The sequence below is a fragment of the Vicugna pacos genome, chromosome 34, assembly GCF_048564905.1.
Source record: "Vicugna pacos chromosome 34, VicPac4, whole genome shotgun sequence".
In the NCBI taxonomy this organism is placed as follows: Eukaryota; Metazoa; Chordata; class Mammalia; order Artiodactyla; family Camelidae; genus Vicugna; species Vicugna pacos.
Window position 1 is genome coordinate 2,566,634 of NC_133020.1, and position 25,959 is coordinate 2,592,592.

Below are 25,959 nucleotides of genomic sequence, written 5' to 3' on the forward strand. Positions count from 1 at the left end.
GTAAACAGCCTCTTTATTATTAATATCTCCTCGTGTACCCTGTTTGAACTTGCCCAGTTGTTTCCTGCCTTTGAGCCTAAGTCATACATTGTATGCCTCAAACTCATGAGAATTTGAAAGGCACGGATCTATAGCCTTGAAGCAAACTGAATCAAGGGTCCAGCTAATGGAAAATTTTGACAGTGCCCAAGAACTCACGATCATGGGCACTACAGTTTCCAATCTGGAGTCTGACATAAAATGAGATATAAAAAGAAATCAAATAAAAAGAGCACATGTTTTCCCACTGGTATAAATTGAGGACACTCATACTGAGAAATAACCTGTACACAGTAGGATAATAAAGTAGTGATTCATGTGGCTTACCTTTATTCTGTTTGCCGTTAGCTCCTTTCAAAGTTATAACCTAAAGATCAGGTTTAGAAAATGTGTCAGACAAGGGACTGGCTACATTTTAGTCTTATTTTTGCCATTTTTCTGCCCAGAAGTCTTGAGAAATTGGAGATGTGGTCAAGCTGGCAGAGTAGAGAAACCCTGAGCTCGTGTCCTCCCACAGGCACACCAAAATCACAACTGTTCGTAGAGCAATCATCTAAGAGAACCTGGAAACGAGCAGAAAAGATTTGCCGCAACCAAAACATAAAGAAGAAACCACAGTGAGATGGGTAGGAGGAGTAGAGACGCAGTGTAGTCAAAACTCACATCCCGGGGTGGGCAACTCACAAGTGGGAGGGAAATCACAGTTTCAGAGGTTCCTCCCAAGGAGTGGGGGGTCTGAGTCCCACATCAGGCTTCCCAGCCCACAGGTCCTACGCCAAGAAGGCGAGTCCCCAGAACGCCTGGCTTTGAAGGCCAGCGGGGCTTGCTTATGGAAGAGCCAGAGGGCTGTAGGAGACAGACTACACTCTTAGAGGGAGCATGCAAAATCCCTCATGCTCCAAGACCCAGCACAGAGGTAGTAATTTGAAAGAAGCCTGGGTCAAACCCACTTGCCGATCTTGGAGAGCCTCCTGGGGAGGTAGGAGGCATCTGTGGCTCCCACTGGAGACAGACACTGGTGGCAGCCGTTTTTGTAAGCTCATTCTGCCATGAGGACAATGCTGCTGACAAGCGCCATTTTAGAGTCTTCCCTCCAGCCTATTAGCACTGGGGCTTACCTGCCCACCAGTGGGCAGGCACCTGTCCTGGACGCCTCCCCATCTCCAGGACCCAGTCCCTGTCACCAGTGGGCCAAAGAAACTCCCATAAGACTGTCAGCTGGCTTTTCAAGCAGAACCTTTTGCAGGCCAGAAGGGAATGGCATGATATATTCAAAGTGATGAAAGGAAAAAAATCTACAACCAGGAATATTCTACCTGGCAATGTATCTATCATTCAGATTTGAAAGAGAAATCAGTAATTTTCAGACAAGCAAAAGCTAAAAAAGTTCAGCACCACTAAACTGGTTTTATAAGAGATGTTAAAGGGACGTTGCTAAGCAGGAAGTAAAAGAGCACAGCTAGAAATGGGAAAACTATGCAAAGGAAAAAAGTCTCACTAGTAAAGGCAAACATACAGTAAAGTTAATAGATTAACCACTTATAAAGCTAGTAGAAAGGTTAAAAGACAAAAGCAGTAAGAGCAGCTATACCCACAATAAGTAGCTAAGGGACACACAAAACAAAAAGATGTCAAATATGATGTTAGAAACAGGAGTCAAAATGCAAGACTGTTAGAAGGCATTCACACTTAAGAGATCATCAACTTAAAATAAACAAATAAATAAATAAATACACACACATATACATACATACATACATACATACATACATACAAACACATACATACACTTGTTTTCCCTCTTGGTAACCACAGACCAAAAACCTACAAATACACACTCAAACAAAGAGAAAGGAATCCAGACATAACTAACACTAAGGATAGTCATCAGACCATAAGGAAAGAGAGCAAATGAAAGGGGAAAAAGAACTATAAAAACAATAGAAAATAAACAAAATGGCAATGAGTACATACCTATTAATAATGAAATGTAAATGACTAAATGCTTCAATTGAAAGACACAGGGTGGCTCAATGGATACGAAAGCTAGACCCACTTATACGCTGCCTCCAAGAGACTCACTTCAGGTCTAACTACACACACAGACTCAACGTGAGGGGATGGAAAAGGTATTCCATGTAAAAGGAAAGGAAAAGAAGGCCCGGGTAACAATACAATATCAGACAAAATACACTTAAAAAAAAGACTGTACCAAAAGACAAAGAAGGATATTATATAATGATAAAGGAATCAATCCAACAAGATAATAATTGTAAATATATGCTCCCAACTTAGGAGCACCTAAATATATAAAGCAAATATTAACAAATATAAAGGGAGAAATTGACAGCATCACAATAGCAAGACTTTCTTATTTTTTCTCCCAATTTTATTGAGACATGATTGACACACAGCACTGTATAAGTTTAAGGTGTACGGCATAATGATTTGACTTACATTATGAAATGATTACCACAGTAAGTTTAGTGAACAGCTATCATTTCGTGAGATCCAACAGTCAAGAAATAGAACAAAATTTTTCCCTATGATGAAAACTCTTAAAATTTACTCTCATAACAACTTTCATATATAACATTCAGCAGTGATAATTCTATTTATCATGTTGTACTTTACAACCCTAGTACTTATTTACCTCATACCTGGAAGTTTGTACCATTTAAGTGCCTTCATCGAATTCTTCCTCCCCACCCACTGTCTTTGGTAACCACAAATTTGATCTCTTTTTCTATGGGTTTGTTTTTGAAGTATAATTGACTTACAACACTATGTTAGTTCGTTACACAACATAGTGATTCAGTATTTCTATATATTTCAAAATGAGCACCATGACATATTTACTACTTACCACCATACAAAGATGTTATTCAATTATTAACTATAATCCCCACAATGTACACTTCATACCAATGGCTCATTTATTTCATAACTAGAAACTTGTACCTCTTAACGTCCCTCACATACTTCTCTTCTCCTCCCTTCTGTGGCTATGACTCTGTTTCATTTTGTTATATTTGTTCATTTGTTTTGGTTTTTAGATTCCACATATAAATGAAATTATACTATATTTCTTTCTCTGTCTGGCTTAATTTCATTTAGCACAATATCCTGTAAGTTCATCTATGTTGTCCCAAATGACAATATATATTTTTTCCCAGTGGAAATACTGGGGATTGAATCCAGGACCTCACAATTGCTAAGCATGTGCTGTACCACTGAGCTATATACCCATCCTCCCGAGAATTCAGTACTTTTTATACCACGTCTTTATCCATTCATCTATTGATAAGCACTTAGATTGCTTCCATACCTTGGCTACTGTAAATAATGCTGCAGTAAACATAAGGGTGTATATATATTTTTTGATTTAGTGTTTTTGTTCTCTTTGGATAAACACCTAGGAGTGGGATTGTTGGGTCATATGCTAGTTCTGTTTTTAATTTTTTGAGGAATCTCTTTAGTCTTTTCCATAGTGGCTGCACCAATTTACATTCCCACCAATAGTGCATGAGGGTTCTTTTTTCTCCACATCCTCACCAACCCTTGTTACTTATCTTTGGTTAATACCATTCTGACAGGTGTGAGGTGATTTTGATTTGTATTTCCCTGATAATTAGAGATGTTGAGCATCTTTTCATGTATCTGTTGGTCATCTATGTGTCTTCTTTGGAAAAATATCTGTTCATGTCCTCTGCTCATTTTTTAATTGGCTTTTTTTGGTTTTTTGCTGTTGAGTTGTATGAGTTCTGTATCTTTTAGATATTAATTCCTTATTGCATGTATTATATACAAATATCTTTATATTTAGTAAGTGGCCTTTTCATTTCATTGATAGTTTCTTTTGCTATGCAAAAGCTTTTTAGTTTTACGTAGTCCCATTTGTTTATTTTTGCTTTTATTTCCTGTGCCTGAGGGGACGTACTCCACAAAATCTTGCTAGGACCAATGGCCAAGTGCATACTGCTTATGTTTTCTTCCAAGATTTTTATGGTTTCAGGTCTCACATTTAAGTCTTTAATCCATTTTGAGTTATTTTTGTATATGGTGTGAGGAAGCCGTCCATTTGGATCCTTTTGCATGTAGCTCCTAACAGTGGGCTTAAGAACCCAGCTCTACAGCCCGATTGCTTGGCTTCAAATCCCAGCTTTACTACCGATAAGCCATGTGGACTTGGCATGTTTCTTAATCTCTTTGGACCTCTGTTTCCTCATCTGGAAAATGGGTGATAATGTTAACAATACCTACCAATCAGGGTTACTTTGAGGATTATATGAGTTAGAACTAGTGAAATACTGACTGAGTGCAAGGCATGCCTCTGACCACCCTATAAACATTCACAGTTGTCACTGACACTGTTAAAAGAACATTTTCCAGAGACAACTTACTGATAAGTAGGCTTTTATTGAGCAATTCATGAATGGGCAGCATCTAATCTAGCAGACAGAAAGGAGCCCCAAAGAGCCATACAAGGCAAGAAATGTTTACAGACCAAAGCAAGGAGAAATAAGGAAGTTATACTGGGCATCTGCTTGGTTAAAGCAGGGTTACATCCATTATATGCAGCAAAGCAAAATCCTGGAGCCAGGTCAAGTACCTTGTGCTGAGCAGGAAAGTGTTGACTGCCTGGCCTAAGTCTTCTGTCTTGGGGAGAGCAAAGCATAGCAACTTAGTTAATCTCTGCTTTGCAGATGTGGGCTTAGCATAAATGACTCCATCTTGGGCCTAGTCTGGCCACTCTAACAACAGCCAACTGAAGTGATACGGGGTTGGTAATAGACAGTGATGTATATGTTATACTGAATTGAAAATTAATATTAGAAGAGCAATTGCTATTTTGAATCCAAATATAAGCAGTATGGCTTAAGAATGAGGAACCTAACTCATAGTCAATTCTTGTATTTTCAGATATGACATGTAAAGATGTTTGAGCCATTTATTGCCATCTGCATGTTCTTATTGACCCAAGATTCACGTACATATAGCATGAGATATACTTAACCATTTTATATATAGATATATATACTTATATTTTTATACACACAGTAGGAATTAATAGCATGATTTAAGGAAAGTAATATTGCTTATATTCTTACGTAACCTACCCAGAGGAACAAACAATATGAAGTTTTCTTTGTATGATTAGGATGAGGGAAGGAAATGGAGGAGGGTCTAAGCTAGAGGAAACTACAGCAAAGTGGACACACAAGCAAAGAGGCAAGAGAGGGAAAATGACATCTTGCCCTTTGCCCAGCCCTGCCCACAAATCACTGATCATGCGCCAGAAAAGACTTCTGTTCCTAGTAACCTTGCATTCCAAGATAAACCACGAATAACTGTAACCTCCTAAAAGCCTTGACAAACAGGAAGTCCTAGAAGCTTTGCCTCCCAAGATAAGCCACAAAAACAAGAACATCCTGTTTCCCTTACCAAAGACAGGGATATCTTGTTCTTGTCCAACCTGAGCTGTCAACTGCCGTATCTGAACTTATCATCGGAGCTGTAAATTCCTCTTACTCTTTCTGATGAGCCACTATTTCTGAAAGCCTGGTTCCCTTGCACTGCTTGTAAAAATCTCTCTGTGTTCACATTTCTCTGAATTTTATTTTGACAAGAGTTCCTGAATCATCAGTAGTTAGAACTGATTTTCTCGGGATGTCCTGAGGCTGGATGCACTGAGTGCCAGCTTGGGGGATAGGCCACTTATGCAGCTGCACGGGCCCCACCCTGGCTTAATTCTCTGCCATCACCATCATGAAATGCTTAATCCCTTTTCTCTTGCTGGTCCTGGATGCCGTAAGCCTGTCTCCTGAGCACCCAAAGATAGAAGAAGCATGGTCTTTGGAGTCTGACACATCTTTTATTTGGGAAAGCTCTCTTTCCTCCATAAAAATAGCAGGATACTTCAGACTTATCTGATGAAGACATGAGCTCATGTAAGTATTTATCATGCTGGCCAGCTGGTAAATAGGTCCATAAATGGCAGGTCTGAATTGCCCCATTTTACCTTCTTTGAAGCAGAGCTCGATAGCCTTAGACAATCCACTTTTCTTCTCAGCCTGAGTCTAAATAGAAGCACAGTTCATCTGATCAAGTATTTGAGTGAGAGTTGGGCAACTTAAGTGTTCATTTCCTCATCCCCCATCCCTTCCTCTCATTATAAACAGCATACGTCCTCCACCACCACCTCAGTGACCCTTGATGACCTCCTTGTTGCTAAATCACTGTCAAGCATTATCTCAGTTGACCTCTCTGCAGCCTGTAACAATTTTGATCATGTTTATCTTCTGAAGCACCCAGTTTTTTCCCTTCCTCTCTGGCTGCTCCTTCTCAGTGTCAGTTGCCAGCCAATTGCTATTCCTCAGCTCTCTCTCCACAAGAATTGTTGCTGTCACTCTATATACATCCATCAGGTGAGCTCATCTATTCCTGTATCTTTAATTTCCATCTATACGCTGGTAACTTCTGCTATGAATATATAAGAAACAGAAACCCCAACTCCACTAATTTTATCAACAACAAAGGGGATTAACTGAATGATGTAACAGAAAGTAGTGTGGAAATCAATTTCTAGGCCCAAGATGGAGATGCTCCTGCCTGGGGTGCCATGTCAGCAAACCCAAACTTTGGTAATTTTCTTGTTCCTATAAATGCTCTGCTTGACCACAAGTGCAGTATATCCAGCCAGCCAATCCCCAACTGCCAAGAATCTGTAATGATTTCCTTGTTTCCGATATGCAACCCCAGGCAATCAACTTAAGCCAAATACTCTCTCCTTATTCCCCGACTGAAATGCTAGCCTTATAAGGAAATCCCTGATCTCCTAGCCTTCCTCACTGCTGCTTCAGACACTGTAAGATTCACTCTTGCCCAAACATCCCTCAGGGAGAGAGCTGCACTGCTTGTGAGGCAGTGTATCCCCCCAATCCATAGATTGTTTCCCCTTGAATAAAGGACATCACACTCGTTGCTAGATTGTTTTATTTTTGTCATTTGACAGTAGAGAGGAGGGGTGGTATTCAGGCATGGTTCGATCAGGACTCTGGCTGTTCTGTGATTCTCTTACACTGTTTTCTTACTTCATTTCGTTCAGAAGGATAATGCTGAGAACAGTGTTGCTTCATAAAGCACTGTAGTAAATTTGATGAAACTTCTTTCCCAGGAATCTGCAGAAAAACGTTTCTTGCTTATTGGCCCTGAATGAGTCACATGCCTATTCTTGAACCCATCTCTGGCTGAAGGAATATTCTGATTTCTTGATTAGTCTAGGCCTGTTGACCCTTGAATCAATCACCGCAGTAATCACTGATCAGCCTTAAACCAGACCCACCTCTGAAGAAGGGGTCAGTTCCTAAACCACATCACTGCTATAGAGTAAGGGAGGAACGAGATGAGAATGTTAAAGCAACCACAACAGACATCAGACTTACCTTATTCAACAGGAAGAGACTCACATTCTTAATACATTTACGGTAAGTATCTGAGAGGCTGGTTTGTAAATACTTGCAGTCCTAAAATCTGCAGGAAATGACTGTAAAAATAGTTCTCAGAACTGTGATATCATGAGGGTTTAAACATCTTTGACCTTTAAAACTACTGGCTAGAAATAGCTAGAACTTTGTTATCCTACGTTTTTATATAATTGACATTTTTGTAAAAGAAAAAAAAAACTGTTGTGAAATCCTGATTATCTAGAAGAACACAGGCACTCAAAGCTAAACAGCTCATGATACTGGGGCAGTGACTTGCATTTTGCTGGTCTTGAAGAACCAAGTAATCAATGGGAAGACCTAGACAGTCAGCTGGCAGCACTCAGACGTGGCGGCACTCGACAGACAGGAAGGACCATGAAGACCTGCCCTTATCTGATCTGCCAAGGTCTTCCAAGGCCTAAACAACTCCCAGAGCAGCAGAGAATCAGAGGATTCTTCCCCCAAATTACTCAAGTCGTAAGTAAATACATGTACTATCACTGCTGTTCAATCTCTCCTTTAAAAGCAAGCCAGCATAATTTCCAGATCTATAGCTCCAAGCCTGTATTTTTCCACAGACACTTCAAAATTCACATGTCCAAAATTTAATGTTCCCCCTCTTCAAAAGACCCCTCTAATTCTCTCAGATCATTTAAGTGGCACCACCGTATGCCACAATTCTCCAAACCCAAAGCCTAGAAGCTAGCCTTGCGTCTTCTCCTTCGTCCACCCAGATTCCAATCAATCTCTAAATCCTACTGTTGGCTCTCCCTCCATTACCTCTTGAATCTGTCCACCCAGTCGACTACTATTACTTTAGGCTATTATCAAAGATTCCCGTCTGGTCTCCAAGCCTCCACCGCTGATCTCTACAATTCATTTACCACTTAACAGCTAGAGGTCTTTCTAAAACTCATCCTTCCTATGCATGTACTGTCCTTGCTTCAAACCCATCTACGACTCTGCACAAAGTACTACAGACAAAGCCCAAGGTGTTTAACACAAGCCATCATGCCCCATTTAGCTTTTTAGATCAGAAGGCACACTGCCACAGCCACCCAAATTCAGTCCACTGCCTGTTTTTTGTACAGTTTGCAGTTTAAGGTGTTTACGTTTTTAATGGTCAAAAAAAAAATCATATGATGAATGATCTTTCAGGACACTGAAAACTATATGAAATTCACACTTCAGTGTCCATAAAGTTTTATTGGAACACAGCCCCACCCCACCACCCCCATTCGTACCATCTACGGCTCCTCTTGAGCTACAAGTTGAGTAGCTGTGACCAAGCAAGGATGAAACCGAGTTCCCCCGCAGAGTTTACGATTAACTGCTCTTATCCTAAACTTTATTCCCTTTCTTGTCCAGCCCCTCTTCCCTTCAGGATTGAGGAGTATCAAAAAGGGGTGACTGAAACAAAGCAAGACCCTGCAGGGTCTTCCTGGGTACAAGCCTCTCATGTCTCCTATTTCTTACGTGGCCTTCCCCAAGTTCCAAACAGCAGTCTCAAGCATTTAATGATTAGAACAATAGCCACAGGGCTCCCTAGTTCCTTCTGAAAGGCTACAGATAACAATCCGGTGTACAGCTTTGAATTATTCTGCAAAAACTAAGATCCCTACCTGGGACAGGATGTTGACTACCTGCTGAACACAAGCACTTAAGACACCAACCAGGATGGTTGAAACCAGAAGGTTGATGATTCACTAAACATCACCTGTTACCTCACCATCAACCAATCACAAAAACGTCCAAGAGCTGATCACACACACTGTGACCGTCACCCCTAATGCTGCCTTTAAGAACCTTTGCCTGAAAGCCATCGGGAGAGGTTCTATTTGAGCATCAGTTGCCTGTTCTCCTTGCCTGGCGCCCTGCAATTTCCTTCACCACAAGCCAGTGTCAGGAGACTGGGTTGGCTCCCAGTAGGGTGAGGGGACCCTAGGTCAGTAACAAGGATGTCCCACGAAACCTAAAATATTTACTATCTAGCCTTTCACTGGAAAAGTCTGCCATCTCCCGCTCTGCATCCGCTTCTCACCTCTCTCCACTGTAGCCATTCTGAACTATTTGCAGTCCCTAACAAACCAGGCTTTTCTCTCTGACCCGCCCCCCCCAGCCCCTCCATGGGTGTTCCCGTAACTCCGTCTTAGCATTTAACAGTTATTCTGATTGTCCTTTTATTCGTCTGGCTCAAGCGTTCACCACAGAATCCTCAGCACCCAACACAATCCCTGCCCTCTTCCAGTGCTTGGTAAACGTGTGCCGAGAAAACTATCAGCAACCTGAAGAGATGAAAAAGACTCAGTTTCAACTTTCAAGAGTTTTCAAAAGGGAGAAAGACATAAACAACAAATTACTTTACAAGGAAGAATGAAAGCACACACCAAAAAGCAGCAAGGCCCCAAGGAGAGAGAATTCCACCTGGGGAAAGGTGTCCCTTCTTTAGAAACCTTTCTGATTGAACAAAAGCCCCTTCCCCGCCGTGAGAAAATTCTTACTGAGCTGCTCTGGAGACACGTAGTGTCCTCATCTGGCAAATACGGGTATGTAATTCCGAGTTCACAGGATTAAAGGAGTAAGGCCAACTACTGAAAGCACGTAGCTCAGCGTGTGCGTCACAGAAAGTGCGCGGCAAACGGCAGTCACTCCCGGCTCCTCTAAACGCTCCGGCCGACGGTCATGGAGCGTGTACCCAAGCGGCCTCGGGTGTGCACCGCCAAACGCACGGCCCGGCATCGAACCAGCGCGGTGGCGAGGGCGACGGGCGCGCGGCCGGAGGGTGCCGGGCTCGGCCGCGCGCCGGGCGGGCCGGGCCGCGGGCCGCCGGGACGACGACTCCCGCCGCCGAGCCCGGGGCTCCTCTCCGCCTCGTCGCTCCGCCTTCCCTGTGCCGTCGCGAGCGCCGCGGCGCGCGGCCGCCGGAAGGGGCGGGTGACGTCGCGGTGACGTTGCGCGGGGGCGGGGTTGCCGGGTGGTCTCTGTCGGCCAGGCTCGCGCGGCCCCGCCACGGCGGAAGAGGCTCCCGAGGGCGGCCGCCATGCCCTGCCCGCAGCGGGTCAGTCAGCTGCTGGATCTGTGAGTCCGCCTCGCCCGCCTCCCCTTCGCCCCGCCCCGGCACCGCGGCGCCCGCCGCCGCGCGCGGCTCCCCTTCCCCGCCCCCTTCCCGCCTCCCGACCGCTGAGCAGGCCCCGCGGGTGTTCGCGTTCCCGGGTCCCGCAGGTGGTGTCGGCTCCTCGTTGAGGACAGTCCTGTCCAGTGGGCTGCGGGCAGGCTCGCCCCGCTGTTCTCTGCCCGCAGATGGGGTCCGAACCCGTTGTCAGCCTTGACAGCTCAGCGCCCGGACGCTTGCTGGCGGCGGCCTGTCTCTGACGGGAGCTGAAAGCCTTGGTCAAAACAAAACAAAACACTAGATGGGGCTGTCAGAAGCCTTCAGCCAAGTTCCACCCAGTTACTGTAACGGGAGTAGATACTGATTGTTTAACCCAGCGCTCAACTCCCTGAGTGCGCTTGCTGAGTTCAGCTCCCGGCTCTGCCATTAACCAGCTGTGCAACCATGGGAGAGTAACTTGACCTCTCTGTGCCCGAGTTCTTGATCTACAAAATGAGTGTAAAAACGGTAGCTGTCTCATGGTGTTGTAGTGAGGAATAAATTTAGCATGTTTAAATACTTAGAAGCCTGCCTAGTATTAAAAGAGATTTCAGAGAGCTTTACTTGTTATGAATATTTTATTGAGGGAGAAACCAGAAGCATAGTGATCTTGAAGAAGTCGCCTCACCTTTACAATGGTTATTACAGTGGGCGTTTACAGATGGCAAGGGACTTGTTAAAAGTGATTATGTTATGCTGTTTTAAGAAGACGACTTCAGTCGAGGCATTTGCAAGAAATAACCTGTTAGGTTTCACTTATGTTCATGAAATAGACTATATTTGGTTTCACTTACGTGGCCTAATTGGTTTGGTCTACTTGGAGATTTTCAAGCATCGTCTCCACTTTATTTTATTTTTTTAAAACTCCCCCTTTTGATCATTCAGCAAGCTGAATGTGAACCAATATAGTATTACTCTAGCTACCATCTTTGATGTGGTCATTGGGATGGATGGTCATGTAATTAATCGCTGTTATTGACAGTTGCATAGTCACCCTAGATGTGGGCAGTGGATCACTGAGGTCTTCTAGTTGTCTAATCCTAATGGATAACATTTGACGTGTGAGTGGCTGCTGAAAGGCATTTAAAAATCTTGAGGGGATACAGCGCACTAGGGAGGTTAATATGGTGACTATGGGGAGAGTAATAGCCAAGGACTGAAAAATTCTTCAGAGCATAGATTTGCAAGAGCCTTGATTTAACCAACTGAAAAATAAAGGCAAGAAACGTTGCCTATTTGATGAAAGATTGGCATCTGATCTTTAAGTTTTTTTGATTTATTAACATAGAAACAACTTTTTTTTTTTTTTGCCAGTTACAGTACATGCCCCTCAATCTTGGGTGGTTTGGGTGTCTAAGGCAATGCAATTGTCTAATGTAACTCTGGTTAGAGAATATATAGATTCTTGCTGTAATTGTAGAAATTTTGCAGAGGATAAGGTCTCTCCTAATGAGATTTAAGTTCAGTCTTTTGTTCGCGTCTTTTCCAATAAATTAAGTGTCTAGGTTCTGATGTGTGGGGCACATTGTCTTCTTTGGGAAGCAGATCCCAGAAAGCTTTTTGGACCTGGTGAAAATAAGCCTTTTAATATTGCGTTAGTGCCTTACGGTACTGAACCATGTCATGATGACTTAGGGTAAATAGGAGGATGTCTTATTTTAGGAGGTAGTGTTATAGGTAAATGTCCATCTAGGTAGGCTTCTACATGGTGTGAGCAATCAGGTACTTAAGAAGCATTTCTATGGAAACAAAAGAAAGACAAAGTTTAATGGTTGGAGCAAATTATAAAGGCAGTTTTTGAGTCTAGAGAACCAGCCGGTCAAGAAAATTTCTGGACTTGAGCACGAATGTTAGATGGTGGAATAAGATGGCCGTTTTAAACTGATAGATTTTCCTGGTTTGCAGTTTGAATGTGTTTGTTGATGTCATCAGGTGTTCTGGGGAGCTCTCTGAGTGGCCCGCACACAAGTAGGTATGAAGGTTTTTTTTGTCTATATGTGACCTGTTATGGTGATTTCTCTGAAGTTGTATCAAGACCTACCTACAGCTTTAGCTTGTAGGGTTTGGGGAAAAGGTAATTTTAGTTTTAATTTCAGGTCAGAAGGCTGGGAGAAAACTGGAGATACTAGATTGGAGAGTCATAGCCAGATATTGGAGAAGACTCACAGAGTTCAGGATCCAATCCAGTTTACAGAAAGATACAGAATCTCAAAGGCAATGAACAGGATTAGACTCTGATTATGGGTATGCCAAAGTTTTCGGTTTAAACATAATTTTTTGTTCTGTAGTCACCTCATTTTTACCAAAGATAATCAGAATGGCTAATTCGTTTGTAAAACAACTCTATAACTTTCGTCTTTTAAACTTGGCTTATTTACGTAAGTGCAATAAGAATAGTGATTTTATGCACATCCTCAAATATGATATTCCAGTCAAAGCTTTGGTTGTTTTCCAGGGGGTTTTATTGGCTCCATAAAGTCAACCTTAAATCCTTAAAACTGATAATAAGAAAATTCAGATTAGATCTTTAAAAGCCCCTTTATGCTAAGAAGCCAAGCACAGGACTCGTCCAGTATGTCCTGTAATAAGGAGAACTGATTGTTACTGAATTTGTGCAAATATCTATATTGCCATGAAAATAAGAATACTTGATAAGAGGGGTTTGTTGGTTTGTTTGGTTGTTTAATTCTGAAGGGATCAGATAAGGAGAAAAAGATACATGTTTCTTTTTTGTTAACAAAAGTATACTACTTCAAGTTGTTGTAAGTTATAAATAGCTTAACAGAAAAGAGAAAAGGGGTTCTTTAAATCTGGAAAACAGACATTAAAGAACCGACAGTGTTTCAAACAAAGTCATAAAAATCATAATTATCTTCATCAGTTCATTTGGTCCCATGTAGTTAATTCTTGTTTTGCTTGATCTTGGGTTAGCGGTTTTATGAATTAAATAGTTTCTCCATTAGAGTTCTCCATCCTTACTCAGTTTGAAGTGGTATGATCTTAAAGTTATCAGATGCCTTTATTATAGAGTACTTGTCAAGATCTTTTCCATGAATCTCCATAAAGACAAAGCATTTTGGCCTGTATATGATTGTAAACGCTTTCAGAGAAGAATTAAGAGTAAAACAGTAACTGGCTGTGAATGACAAAAGATTTTTAATAGCCATCATTAAAGATCTGGTGAGAGTTCACTATAAAAAAAATGATGCAGTTGACAGGTAAATTTGATTATTTCTGTGACACGATATTTTAAGATAATAACTAGAATAGTAACTGATAACATTATACCAAGATATGTCAGATTTCTAGGAATTTCATGTAATTTCTGAAACACTTATATCAATAACATATATCCATACAAATATAACCTGTGAGAGGTAAAACATCACCTTTATTTGACAATGCTTCCTATGCAATTTAACGTATTAAGAAAGAGCCTAGTTGGTTTAAACATCCTCCTTTCCTTCTGAAGGTTTTACAGTACGCTTGTGATCATTAACCAGTTTTTTTCTCTTTTACTTAAATGACCAGTTGAGACAAACAGTTCTGAGACCGTTCTTCCACCATTAAGAATGGGATGGCAGGTATTGGGGATAATATTCATTTAGCCTTTTGAGCTTTCTGTTCTTGTCCACTGCTTTGAGAACACCCACAGCAGATCACAGAAAGCTTTTTGGACCTGGTGCAAATAAGCCTTTTAATATTGCGTTAGTGCCTTACAATATTGAACCATGTCACGATTACTTACGTAACAGGATAAACAGAGGGTTGTCTTATTTTAGGAGGCAGTTTGTAGGTAAGTTTCCACCTAGGAAGGTTTCTATATGGTGTGAACAATCAGGTCTTATGTCACGGACAGCAAAATGGCCCAGAGGAGTATAGTGCTTAATGACAAAAGAGGAAACAACACATTAAGAAAAATTATCCAAGACTTGGAATTAAAACAAAAAGATGACCATATGACCTTCATTGTCATACAAGGGTGTTGTCTCCCATGTAAAGGTCCATATTTGCCTTTAGAATAGTATTTTCTAATGTTTAGGGACAAGTTATGGTCAGACTGACAGTTGGTCAGCAAGTTATTTCGGGGTTACCTTGGTTTCTATTACCTTAGTAACAGGATAGCTTGATCCAGAACAGCAGTGAACCGTTTTACTAAGTGCACTGTTTAGTCCAGAGGATGGGGCTTCTCCAGGAGGGAAACTGCTCAGCTTACATCCTTGACTAAGCTCCTAATCCCCTTACTGACTAGCACTTGGAGTAGCCCTGCCACAGAGAATCCTCTGGATCTGAGATATGGCGAAGAGTTTTGAATAAAGGAACCAAGGAAAGACAAAAGTAAAAAAATACTCCTAAGTTTTTAGCTTCATTGACCAGGAGAATGCTGGTATCATTAGATAATTGTGGGGGAGTAAATGTCCTATCAGGAAAATTAATCAGAACATCCAGTTGAAATATCAAATAGGCTGTTAGAAATACATATTTTTAAAAATTTTTATGCAATTTCTGTAAACTAACAACAGCAGTTCACCCACTTCTCCCCTTTTCCACAGCTGCCTCTACCAATGTACATTCCCACCAGCAGTGCACGGGAATTTCCTTTCCCCGCATCCTCCCCAGTGCTTGTTATTTGTTGTCTTTTTGATAATGGCCATTCTGGCTGGTGTGAGGTGATTTATCATTATAGTTTTGATTTGTATTTCCCTGATTTGTGATGTTGAGCATCTTTTCATGTACCTGTTGGCCATTTGTATGTCTATTTTGGAAAAATACAATATTTAATCTGAAAGAGATATCAAGGATTAAGTCTAAGATTAGGAGTAAATAACTTATAGATGGTAGATGAAGCCATGGTTAAGTTTAAGGGAAAGGATACAGAGAGAGGAAGAGGAGGCCAAAGACTAAATTTTACGCAACACTTACATTAGAAGCAGGCCATTTTGCCCAAAGCCATTGCTTTGTTAGATTAATTCATCATATAACTTATTGGCTAATTATTAATAGGTTGTTTCTTTTAACTATAAAATTTAGAGCAGTTCATACTGGATGAGATATCTACCTCTTTCCTCACCACAGTTTTGTTTTGTTTTGTTTTGTTTTGTTTTTTACAGCTTTTAAAGATTTGTTAAGTTTTAACTGACCAATTTTTCATTTTTTCTTGAGAACTGAGACCACCTGTGTCAACCTTTAGGCTTGAGAACTGAGATTACTTATGTTAATATAACTTTTTGTTCTAGAAAATGTTTGCAATCAATTTATATAAATAAACATTAGTTTGTTAGAATAAATATTTCATTGTTCAGTCAACCATCATGTTTATCAGGATAGATTGTCCATAAGCCTAACGTCAAGACCCCGTGTCCCTCAGTGAGACTGCTGGGCCACAGGTTCTGCCTGACCCTGACCCACTCCCATCTTGGAGGGGAAGAACTTTCTTAAACTGCTTGGACTACTCCCCAAAGCCTGAGAGTGCTCTTCCCAGCTTCCCCTACGGAGACATCATCAAAGCCCTGGTAAACGTTTGCTGCAGCAGATTTTTGAAACTTGCTTTGTTTGACCAACAGGCTTTTTGAATGGTCTTTATGAGCCTTTTAATAATTCTCATAGCAGCATTTTAAGAAATATTTGTTTCTGTCTCAGCTCCCTGCTAGTGCTGCTGGAGGGAACTGGAGCAGAAAGAGGACACCCTTTACTGTGTGGAACACATGGCACAGCCTGAGCTCAGAGAAGAGGCCAAGAACCAGATGAAAAAGTCTTAACAGGAGAGGGAGGGGGGAGACAAAAGGTTGGTATTGTGGAAAAAAGGAAACATTTAAAATATAGCTAAGATCTGCAGAAAGGGAAATATTAGGGGAGTGACTGCGGAATTTGACTTGACTCTTCCTTAAGCTATTACGTGTTTTAGCTTTGTCCTGTTTCATGGATGCTGGTAGAAGACCAAAGCCTTGGGTGAGAGACACAAAGGATTTTATTATTCATTGTACAGCAGGCAGCGTGAGCAGTAGCACGTTGATAATACTTCCTCTTGACCTCTGCACAGCAGCAACACAGAAGGCCCAGATGGTTGCCTGTGCAACTAGTGGGTTGGATTACAGGAGAGAAACACTGTATTTGGGGACTCTCCATTTCGTAGGAGACATCACTTCATCCCGCAGTGCTGCTCCTTGTAAACACAACCCTGAGAGGGGCCCACATCAAGCTTATCAGGGTCTTGTATCCTTGTCAGTCCCAGTGAGATGGGTAGGATCGTGAAAAGCCCATAGAAGACTGCTTTTCCCAACATTTCACCATCTTGGCTTCTGAAAGATTATCACCTGAGTATGCCAGTCCTTCACCACACCGAGTAATCTAATCAGCAAAGGCTAAGACCAGATGCATTCAATTTGTGTCATTCAGTGATCAACTAAGGTATTAATAGTGCTCAGAAAGGAGGATGAGGCCAACCTACCGTGTTGACTTCAGTTGTGCTTCCAGGGTCCCACACTCAAGCAACTATGAGTACATCCCAGAGGAGGCCAGCAGGCCTCCTTTCAGACAGCCAGGATGTAGTGTCAGCCTGAGATAGTCTCTATTATGACCTGTACAAGGAAATTTAAGCTTACCTGTTAATCTCTGGTGGTGGTGTCAGTAACTACAGGGACAATAGGTGAGCCGAAAGGAAATCCCCACCCCGACCGAGAGATACTCCACGGCCTGTTCTTCTTTATATACAAGCACATGAAACAAAGAGACACAGGTCACTTTAGTTTAGATTTATGGTTAAACTTGATTTGGATTACCATGACGTTGTTTTGCCTATATCACATGGGCAAGTGTCACTGAGTAGTTGCAGCCTTGATTTTTACACATAAAATGACCCACAATCACTTGGACGTCAGGAGTAACATGCATCTATATCTCTAATGTTGAAACAAAGTTGTGCCGGTCCATGTCTTGATACCCTCATGAAGAGACGCTAGGCAAAGGAGAATAGTTCAGGGCCTTCCATATCCACGTGAATTTTCTGTTACCGTAACACAGGGACGACAAGGAGAAACCCGGCGGAGGTCAGATTATCAGCTGCAGCTGCTGCTTGCGTCACTCAGGTGAACCATACAGTTCTGCCAAGGTGCAGCGCTGGCTCTAGAGGATGAAGGGAGCACTGATTCCTCCCCTTCCTGAAGCACTTCCCAGGGTCTAAAGTGTTCCTTCCCTAGGTCCTGGAATTACTGCTGTCCCTTACGATCACAAAATTGGTGTGTCCCATACCGGCACATATGACTTCACTTTTTTCCCATCATCTCCTACTCACAGAGGTCAAGTGCAAAAAAAAACAAGGGTCTTTTTACATTTATAGAGATTCATCATATTTCCCACCTTGGTGGATAGGGCTACTATAGGGGGACTTGGTGAGCAGTGTGCTCAACCAAGTGGTCATTTATCTTCGTAGGACAGAGGTTGGCAAGATTTTTATGTAAAGGGCTGAAGAGAAGTATTTTCAGCATTATAAGCCTCTGTCACAATTACTCAACTCTGCCATTGTAGAGCAAAAGCAGCCATATACAATATGTAATGAAGAAACAGTCATGGCTATGATCCAGTAAAACTTTATTTACAAAAACAGGCAGCAGGCCAGGTTCAGCCCTTGGCTTATAGTTTGCTGACCCCTGATCTAGAACCAATTCAATCCAGAAGGAGAATCCAGGTGATGAAACCAGAGTTAAGTTTGAATTCTGTAAGCTCCTTTTTGGCTAAGCTGCCACCCAGGTGCACCAACCAGGCTGGCTTGGGGTCGCTGTTAGGGAAAAGAAGAATGCACTATGCTCAGGAATTGTCAAAGTGGAATCCTCAAATTTCAGGATAGGTCAAGGTAGCCCTCCATCCATTTCATCCTGATCATTATCTGCTAGGGTTACCAAGAGGATGTGAACTCTTTCAGAGTATGCTTGCATTTAGTGACCAAGCTGCCTCACTTAGATGTGTGGGACCAGGAGAAGGTAAAGTCAGAAATCTCTTTAGTTGACTTTTTTAAAAGGCCATTTACCTCTTCTTGGAGCCAGGAGCCTGAGGATGAAAAGGGATGTGAGATGGCCATTGAATACTTAACTACTGGTCCAGTATTGAGTGGACCTTTGCAATAAAAGACATCACATTGTCAGACTGTAAGCAGTCTAAAAGGCCAAAAACATAACAGTGTATGTTATGGCCAGTGTAGCTGAAGCTGATTGCTGAGACTGGAATAGTGACCCCATAACCTGAAAAGGTGTCAACAACAGTTAAGGCATCAACGGAGGCCCCAAGACGAGGGGTCAAAGGCCCAATATAGTCCACGTGTCAGGAGTGAGAGGGGACATGCAGTGTGGCCTATTTTGCTAGAAGACAAACAGGTGAACTTTTGAAAGGAAGCACAAGGCTGGCATGCAGTGGCAACTTTAACATCAGACACAGGTAACGCCTGCTTCCCCAGGCCGTGGTGGTGGATATGTTGCTGTGTTCACTGTGATGCTGGATTCTCAGTAGCAATGGCAGGGATCTGGGTGGTGCATACTTAACAGCATGATTCAAGCCATTGCCACGTCTGTCTAGTTGTCAGCTGTAATTTGTTTCTACAGTTCACAGTCCTAAAGAGGGATATCTTTAATCTGCCAATCTGCGGTCTTCCAAATGGCAGACCAGGTTACTAGGCAACTGGCAACAGTCCAAGAGTCAGTAACAATATAATATGCCTTAATCTTAGGAGTACTGTCCATTGTCTAAACTGCAAACTGCCTATAAGGTCTAGATAATAAACATTTTCAGCTTTGCAGGCCATACAGTCTCCCTCACAACTACTTAGCTCTGACATTGTAGTGTGAAAGCAACCACAGACAGTGTGTAAATAAACAAACATGGCTGACTTCCTAAAAAATTGTATTTATAAAAGCAGGTTAACAGGTCAGATTTGGCCCATAGGCCACAGTTTTCTGATCCCTGATCTAAGGCAATGGTAACAGCTTTCATTCACCCAGAAACTGCCTTTGAGAGGACCTAGATGTTGGACTTAGCAAAGACTTAAAGAAACTACTGTAAACATGTTCAAAGAACTAAAGGAAGCCATACTTTAAAGAAATAAATGGGAAAACAGCTTGGAAGTTCCTCAAAAAGTTAAACATAGAATCACCATCTTACCCAGCAATTGTACCTGGGTATGTACCCAGCAGAATTGAAACTGGGTACTTGAACAAACACTTGTACCCAGATGTTCATAGCAATACTATTCACAACAGCCAGAAAGTGGAAACAACCAAAATGAATCAATGAATCAATAAACAAAATATGGTATATCCATACAGTGAAACAGCATTCAGCCATAGAAAGGAGTAAAGTACTGATCCATGCTGCAACAGAAATGAACCTCAGAAACATTACGCTAAGTGGAAGAAGCCAGACACAAAAGTCCACATTTATGTGCATTCATTTATATGCAAATACCTGAAACAGAAAATTCCATACCTAGAGAAAGCAAATTGGTAGTTGCCAGGTATTGTAGGGGAGAGAGGATTGGTGACTGATTCTTTAATAAGTGTGAGTTTCCTTTTGGGCTAATGAAAATCTTTTATGACTAGATAGAGGTGGTAGTTGCATAATGTTGTGAATGTACAGAATGCCACTGAATTTTATTCTTTAAATGATTAATTTAAATTATGTGAATTTCACCTCAATTTCAAAAAAAGAAAATAAAGGGAATATTCTGCAACATATTCACAATGAAAGTTCAAACCATTACGCTGAGCATATGCATACACTATGAGCCAGGAGTTTCACTCCTAGATTGAAACACAGGCACATGTGCACCAAAAGACCTGTCCAAGAATATTCATATTAATATTCATAATAAAAAAATCATAAACCACCACATTGTACATCAACAGTAGAATAGATAAATAAATTGGTCAGACAGTGGAATATTATGCAGCAATGAAAATGGACATGAACAAACTGAAAATAAAAATGAACAACCTGTAGCTATCTGCAACAAGGTAGATGAATCTCACAAACATGTTAGCAAAAGAAGCTAGAGACAAGTGGTGGAGCAACTGTAAACCAGACTGAATAGAATCTAAAGTGAGACACATCCATAGAGATGGAGATACTACTTAAGGGTAAAAGGAATAGTCCACAAAAAGATAAAATGATCATGAATTTGCAGCTAACACCATAGCCATATAAAAAGAAACACTGTCACAGTTACAAGGACAATTGACCAATTCAGTCATGGTAGGAAGCTTAATACAGTACATTTTATAAATGCAAAAACAGTATGTTCCTTATGGTTATATACTTTAGTATTAAAAGTATTATAAAATCATGGACAGAAACTATTTTTAAAACTTCATGGCAGCAGTTGCCTCTGCAAAGGGAGATAAAGAGAGTAACCTGAATAGGTAGATGAAGGAGGCCTTAATTTTATCTGAAAGGCTTTATATCTAAAGAAAGATATCTGACACAATGTGATAAAACAAATTTTAAAATTCTAGGTTTTGGGTACATTGACTTAAACTATTTTATTTTTCTATATTTTGGAAAATTTTCATTGTAAAATAGTAATGCACATAAACAAGCAAAAACTAGTAGAAATGAAAACTTGATTTCAGTCTATGAGTATTGTAAACTAAGAATTCTATAGATTTAGTAGAAAAAAATAACACAAGAATTAGATAAATACTATCAATAAACAGTCATTTACACGTATTTCTGTGCACATACATATGCATACACAGAGACAGCATATATAGGCATGCATATGTAATACACAGAGAACATTATCTCTCTCACATAGAAGATACACATTCTCTGAATATTTATGGAGCATGTACAAAATCAGTCATGTATTCGGCCACAAAAACAGCTCTTACAAATTTGAGTGAAAACATAGCAAAATAGGCTAAGGATATGAATAGACAATTTAAAGAAAAGAATATCCAGATAGCCAGCAAGTTTATGAAAAGATACTAAATTTACTACTTAATAGAGAAATATAAATTAAAGTAATAATGAAATACCACTTTTCCCCCGTGAGATCTTCCAACATTTAAGAGTAGCTAGATCTTAAAAACAGTGCTGAGTGAAAAACTAAACAAATCTATGACAAATACCATATACATAAATTAGAAATACATGCATAATCATCAAGTAAAAGAGACACATACAACAAAAGGATACACATTAGACCTTAGAATCATTTCCTGCAGTGATGGGGGATGGGATTGGGAAATGGACATAATGGAAATAAATGGAAAAATAAATAAAATATACGATCATATGTATTGCTTGAGGGATGTAGAGGAAAAGGAACCATCCCACATCACTGATGGAAATGTGAAGGAAACAACCTGACAATGTATGTTAACATATCCTAGAAACAGTGGAAAGCTCATCAATAGGGGGGTAACTAAATGAGTCATCCACACTGTGAAATACTGTATAGCCATTAACAGAGGAGTAAAACTATCCTCGATGCTTTGAAGAATTTCATAAGATATTATTGAATGAGATAGAATGTGGAAAAGTGAGGATACAATGATGCCAGTCTAGGAAACAGTGATCTCCGCCCACCCCCAACCTAACCCTTTAAATGTGTGTGTGAGTATACACATACATATGTGAGTAAATGTTTGTGTGTGTACAGCACAGAGGAAAATAAGGAAAGAACATACACTGAAACAGTGTGAAAAACCAAACTAACGGAAGAGGGAGGGGGGTAGGAGAGGGAAAGAAGGGGCAACCAAAAGAGGAAAAGAAAAAGTTAAGATTGCACTGAACCAGGGGGGAGGGGGTGGGAAGGGACAGACTGGGAGTTTGAAATTTCTAGATACTGACAGGCATATGTAGAATAGACAAACAAGATTGTACTGTATAGCACAGGGAATTATATACAAGATCTTGTGGTAGCGCACAGAGAAAAAAATGTGACAATGAATATATGTATGTTCATGTGTAACTGAAAAATTGTGCTCTATGCTGGAAATTGATACAACATTGTCAACTGACTATAACTCAATAAAAAAAAGATTGCACTGAAAAAATTCAAGTGTATGACCATATTTATTTATGAATATAATTGTATATATGGGGGGGTATTCGTAGGCAGAAATTCAGTAAGATTTGTACTTGTTTAAAGTATGAGTTTCTCACATGGTTGGAATTTCAGGCCACATGTGAGATATGTAGGTCATACGAGTCTTGGTGGTTGCCTGCTTTGATAACTCTACTTTATGCATGTATAATCCTGGCACTGTTTGTTATCTCTGTGAGTTGTACTGTTTGTGGAATCTTTGTGGTTATAGTTCTTTCTTGAGTAACTTCAATACCTGCATAATTTTTAAGAAAAATAGTGAAAACAAGTTTGTTGGATTAACAAATAAAACCTGTCAATTAGTAGGCCCTGGTTTAATGTCTGCTTAGGAGTCTGTGACTGAAATCTTGGCGGTAGCTGTGTCTTAGGAATTAGAGAGACTAACTTGGGAAAATACTTTTTTTTTTTTGTCATTTAGAATGCATTTTAGTAAATGAGATATGCTGAGAAAAAGTTGTAGAGGAGAAGTAATTTGTCCATAACTGAGCACAGACTAGGCTTTTGAATCTTACCAAGCTAAGTTGTAAATATTCATATAAAATGTACACCCTGTTTATGAAAGGGTTAAGTGCTAACAAATAGCATTAAATAAATACTAGGAATCGGTACCTGTTCAGTGTGATTGACTGTTGTCTTTTGTATTTCAGATGCCTTTGGTGCTTCATGAAGAATATTTCCAGATATATCACAGACATTAAGCCTTTGCCACCCAACATAAAAGACAGACTGATCAAAATAATGAGCGTGCAGGGGCAGATAACAGATTCAAATATAAGTGAGGTAAGGCTATATGCTAATAACTACTGTGAAGCAGGCATATTTTACCGTTCAGATATGGTTTCAGATTTTTGGAACAATAGTTTGTAATAGGATTAGTCATCATTTCAAAATATAATAAAGCATTGGGAGTCTTTTTTTTCTCCGGATGACTAAAATGTCCATGTGTAATGGTTTCTAAAAAATCTTCTCCCACCATTCTTTCAGTTGTTTCCCTTGTCTTCATGGTACCAGCACCTGTGATCTCCAGTACTTTCAAAAAGTTTTAAACTTTTTGATAAAAATAATATCCTTGGGGAAAGGGTAGAGCTTAGTGGTAGAGCACAAGCTTAGCATTCACGGGGTCCTGGGTTCAATCCCCAGTACCTCCATTAAAAATAAATAAATAAAACTAATTACCACATACTCCCCCCAAAATTATCCTTAACAAAGTTGGGAAAAAACCTGCAATGCAGGGTGAATAAACAAATGGAAAAAAAAATCACAGTAAGAAATACATATGTTACATCGTGATTCTAGGACACAGATCGCACCTGTGTGTAACAACACTGTGTGCGGTACACTTGGATAGTTTCTGTTTTATTCTAGTATGTCTTATTTCATTAAAAAATGTTGATCATAGCCTACTAAATTGATTTTATCCTTTCATATATAACAGTCAGTTAAAAATCACTCTTCTAACCTCTTCGCATTCTTTAGGATAGCTCACTCCAGCTAATGTATACTTAACTCCCCTTCCCTACAACTCAGCGAAAATGAACTATTCTGTAAAACAGTAAGTATAGTAAAGGCCTCCAATCTGAATTAAAATCCCGTTTTTGCCACTCTTTCTGACATTGAACCTCAGTTCTCTTAACTGTAAAATGGGTTTGTGGCTGTCATCACTCACTGCCTACAGAGACTGGAGGTACTTACTGCTGACCTTACTACACATTCTGCCCACAATCTGTGATCAGAAGGAGGCAGGCTTTCGTGACAACGCTCCGCGTACGTCTACAGAGGTCACTTCACATTGTAATTGTGCTTCGATGTGCCATTTAAATTTCCTCTGTGTTAAAGGCATGTGCCTTTAGTGGTTTATTTTCTTCATGTTAGCTTGCATTTGAACAGACACATTTTAGTGTTGTCATCTGCCTGGCTCTGTGGAGGCGGATAGAATAGTATCTCCAGGCTCTCACTGTTGATGGTTCAGTGGGTGCATATGATACATGTGTGGCTCACAGATGAAACATTATGATGTGCAGAAAACGTGATTTTCTTCACTTCCCCACATCCCTGTAGCCTATTTTTCTACTTAAATTTTTCTTTTATGGCGATCCTGAACATTCATTTAAACCTAATTTTACCTGAATTAAAAAGGACTAAGGGGGTAAATGAGATAAAAACAAAAGCATTATTTCCCGTGCTGTTCTCCTTTTAATCCCCATCCTTATGAAAGTCCTGATTATGAAACTATTTAAAAGGTCAGGTCTAACATCCTTTGAAAAGTCACACACATCTTTGGATGGCTCTTTTTGGAATATTTCATAAATCTTTTTACTGTCTCTGGATGGGGAAGGCCTTTTTGAACATGACAGCAAAGTTAGAAACGAAGAAGAAAAAGCTGTATGGATAAAAATATAAACTTCTTTATGACAAGAAGGGAAAAAAAAGGAACAAAGTCAAGTAGCAAACTAGAAAAAATATTTGTAGTATGAATGAAATTCTGTGGTTTTTTAATTTGACAATGTACAGAATGCCTGCAAACCAGTAAGAAAAATCAAAACAAACAGTAAAACAGAAGAATCAGGAAATACTCAAAAATATAAATCACCAATAACATGTAAAATGATATTTAACCTCATTAGTAATCAAAGTCACAGTTTGTCTTTCAGTTTAGCAGAGACTTAAAAAATATGATACCCAGTGTGGCAATAAAGTCACTTTTATCCCCTGCTGTGAGAATGTAAATTGATTAAAAAAACCTTTTGATGAGGACAGTTTGTCATTAACTATCAAAAGTCCTAAAAATTTGCTTACCACTGATTCAAAAATTTTACTCCTGGTACTTTTCTTCCAGCTTTATTGAGATATAAGAGACATATAACATTGTGTAAGTTTAAGGTGTACAACACAGGGTGACGATTTGATACACATATGTTGTGAAATGGTTACCACCGTAGGGTGAGTTAACACCTCCATCACCTCACATAATTACCATTTACTTCTGATATTAATCTCAGGAAAATAATAATTTAAAAAGCACAGAAGAATGCTCATCACAATATTATCACAATATTACTTATAATAATAAAAATAGTTGTTATATATAGCATATTATAAGCAAGGCACCTTTACTTCTCACAAAAGATTATCCTTGTTTTACTGAGGATAGTGAGGCGCAAAAAGACAGCAGAGCTTGATCACAATCA

The 25,959-nt window shown here is 40.2% G+C and overlaps 1 protein-coding gene and 2 long non-coding RNA genes across 5 annotated transcripts in view; 1 reads left to right on the forward strand and 2 right to left on the reverse strand.

Annotated features, from left to right (window-relative positions):
* Positions 1-7,017: 7,017 nt before the first annotated feature.
* On the reverse strand, positions 7,018-10,336 carry LOC116276832 (uncharacterized). The gene is made up of 2 exons (XR_004186314.2): positions 10,028-10,336; positions 7,018-7,220 (listed from the first exon to the last, which is right to left on the reverse strand). It is a non-coding gene; the product is annotated as an uncharacterized lncRNA (long non-coding RNA).
* Positions 9,682-10,032, reverse strand: LOC140691250 (uncharacterized). Its single transcript, XR_012066819.1, has 2 exons — positions 9,914-10,032; positions 9,682-9,811 (listed from the first exon to the last, which is right to left on the reverse strand). It is a non-coding gene; the product is annotated as an uncharacterized lncRNA (long non-coding RNA).
* AMN1 (antagonist of mitotic exit network 1 homolog) overlaps positions 10,183-25,959 on the forward strand; it is a 36,035-nt gene continuing 20,258 nt past the window's right edge. The window contains exons 1-3 of one of the 3 annotated variants that reach the window (XM_072954274.1): positions 10,480-10,604; positions 16,318-16,462; positions 23,419-23,551. In XM_072954274.1, coding sequence (XP_072810375.1) covers positions 23,435-23,551 — 117 coding nt within the window. In that variant the 5' untranslated portion in view covers positions 10,480-10,604; positions 16,318-16,462; positions 23,419-23,434. Of the gene's footprint in view, positions 10,605-16,317; positions 16,463-23,418; positions 23,552-25,959 lie in introns of all 3 variants that reach the window. The other 2 variants (XM_072954275.1, XM_006199976.4) reach the window with 2 other exon arrangements.